The 2,500-nt window shown below is 40.0% G+C and overlaps 1 protein-coding gene across 4 annotated transcripts in view; it reads left to right on the top strand.

Annotated features, from left to right (window-relative positions):
- The window catches only part of Nipsnap (protein nipsnap), a 22,599-nt gene that overhangs the window by 1,991 nt on the left and 18,108 nt on the right, over positions 1-2,500 (top strand). For all 4 annotated transcript variants that reach the window (XR_015192034.1, XM_043006400.2, XM_043006401.2 and 1 more), the window contains exon 2: positions 1,828-2,007. Coding sequence is in view for 3 of the 4 variants with exons in the window: in XM_043006400.2 (XP_042862334.1) it covers positions 1,828-2,007 (180 nt within the window). In the remaining variant the exon portion in view is untranslated. The remainder of the gene's footprint in view (positions 1-1,827; positions 2,008-2,500) is intronic.

Here is a 2,500-nt window from a genome sequence, read left to right as displayed (position 1 = left end):
TTAATCCCTAGCCAAAGGGGGGCTTCGCCCCCCCCTGGACCCCCCCTTTTTAGGGCACTTCGTGCAACATACCTTGGGCAAGATATCCCGAATCCACCATCCTCGCCCTAAAATTCAAACATGGCTGTGTTTACGTATTTACGGATAGTAGCAAGCTGTGGACTGGAAACCCCCAAGGAATTACCTGCATGTGCTGTTATGTTCTCTCAACAGATGGCGCAATATTCCCCATTATTTACAGTATAATTATAGTGCCCTCTATTGAGTGGTCGCGTCATCATCGGTCCTAGTTTCCTATCCTGAGGAATATATGAGACGAAGACTCAGTTGCTGTCATCATGGCGCAGTGTGAGGGTTATCCGTGTCGCGGCATTTTCATCTACAGGACTAATTACGCATCATAAGTATCACGAAGTGCCCTGAATAGGGGAGATCCACAGCTCCCTCTTCGCAAAGGCTGACTTCAAAACTAGGGAAAGTGAGGTAGGTAGTTGGGTTAAGGTTTTCGTGATACCGAAGTAGCACGAGGTAGCACGAAGTGCCTTAAAAAGGGGGGGTCCAGGGGGGGGCAAAGCCCCCCCTTGGCAAGGGCAAACTTCAAACCTAAGCAAAGTTAGGTAGGTAGGTAATTGGTTAAGATTTTGCATACGAAATATGGCCGGAATTCATATTTTACCCCGTAATTTCCCTGATCTACTTAATGCCCTCCCCTACTATCGGGACCCAGATTGTGGGCTTCAGGGGTGCAAGCGCTCATTAATTTCACTATATATGAATAGTAGAGGTTGAGAGGAATCCATCAATACCACTTTTGTGGTATTTAGCGACGCGGCGTTATTCGGAAAATTTACCGTTATGATTATTCACACTTTCTAGTAACCTTTCATAATGTTATTGACTGTTCTTGTTCTGTTCGTATAATATTATGTTTCTGAGTGAGTGAGTGAGTGAGATAGAAAATTAATTCATGGAAATATTGAATTAACTATTTGCAGTCAGAAAACTATCTGTATTGATTTTCTGGCAATTCTCTGGTGTTCATTTTTTCTGACATATGACCATACAAGTGTATGTTTGTAACTGACTGTATGATAGATAAGTTTATCATAGCCATTCCCAGCTTTGATGTGGTGGAGCATTGTAGTAGGCCTTGTTTCTCTTATTCAACATTGCTATATTTAGCTGCTTCAGCAAGATGTACTTGGCATGGGGACACCTTGTTTATAAATGCATTTGATCCTCTCTTCAAATGGAAGTCTTTCTTTGCTGCTGTTTTGTTATATTATTTATATTTGTTATTGTAACATGTCAATTGAAGTGTATTTTATCATTTTATAACAAAATTGATTTTATTGGCACATTGTAGACATTGGGCATGGTTTGAGTCACCTTCCTCTTCCTGTTCTGCCTGCCTATCTTTCATCTGCGATACTTTAGAGCAACAAGTCGACAACTTGCTATGTTCCATCGGTCTATGAAGATAGTGCTTGCTAGAGATCATGGATGAGTGCCATTCAAGGCTCTCTCTCCTGCTGGTGCTAGAAGAAAGTGATGCCATCTAGGTTTAATATTATGGCAATTATAGTAATTAGGACTGCAATTGTCATAATCACTCATTCATTACCAGAGCTTCTGTGTCATGTATGTCATTACACTTGCATGCAATGGATTAACAATCAAAACATAATTACAGTATACAAATATCCCTACAAATTTCTTCAAAGAATGTAAAGAGTGTATGACTCACCATACCCACAGAACTAGATTTCCTCTTTGTCTAATTCACCGTCAGAAATATCTATACACATCTTCCATTCCAACTTCTAGATGTCTCTCCACGACGGGACGCACAGCCCAGAAGGACAGCTGGCTCAACAAGCTCCTCGTCCGAAAGATCGAGCCCACCAAGGAGTCACACTCCCGCATGCTCTCCGACAAAGAGGTTATATACGAGCTCCAGACACACAACCTCAAACCAGGAACAGGGGAGGAATATCTTAAGAACTAGTGAGTGTTTTCTTTGTTCTCTCTCTTTATCACTCTTTGCTCTTTCTTTCTTTTGATTGATAGTATGTCTAAGAATGATTATAGAGATCTTATTGCATTTACTGTCCACAATGGTTTTGTGCAATTTCATTTTATTTGGCAGTGCTTAGTCACCAAGGGAGGCTTACCTGATGTGGTCTGTTTATCCCATTCCTTGAATTTTGAGGAAAACCCTTTTTGTTTCTATAACTATTGTTATTGTTATTAATGTTTATGATAATGATAACAGTGATAGTATGATAGTTTTCTTTTTCTCTCAAAGATTAAATAAATGTGGTCTGGCAGGCCTATAAATTGACTCCTTGATGACTAAGTGTGGTGCAAATATTCTCTCCCTTCTTCCCACCGGAATAAAAGAAATAGAAAATAAAATAAGAGGAGAAATTCATTTTAAAAAATCTTGAAATAATTTGCAAGTTGATACCTAGACTATTGATACTCACGCCTCCCCATC

Source organism: Penaeus japonicus, unplaced genomic scaffold, assembly GCF_977035675.1.
Source record: "Penaeus japonicus unplaced genomic scaffold, GWHDUDI00000001_assembly GWHDUDI00000021, whole genome shotgun sequence".
In the NCBI taxonomy this organism is placed as follows: Eukaryota; Metazoa; Arthropoda; class Malacostraca; order Decapoda; family Penaeidae; genus Penaeus; species Penaeus japonicus.
The sequence above is the reverse complement of the archived record's forward strand: the minus strand, read 5'-3'. Positions and strand labels throughout refer to the sequence as shown.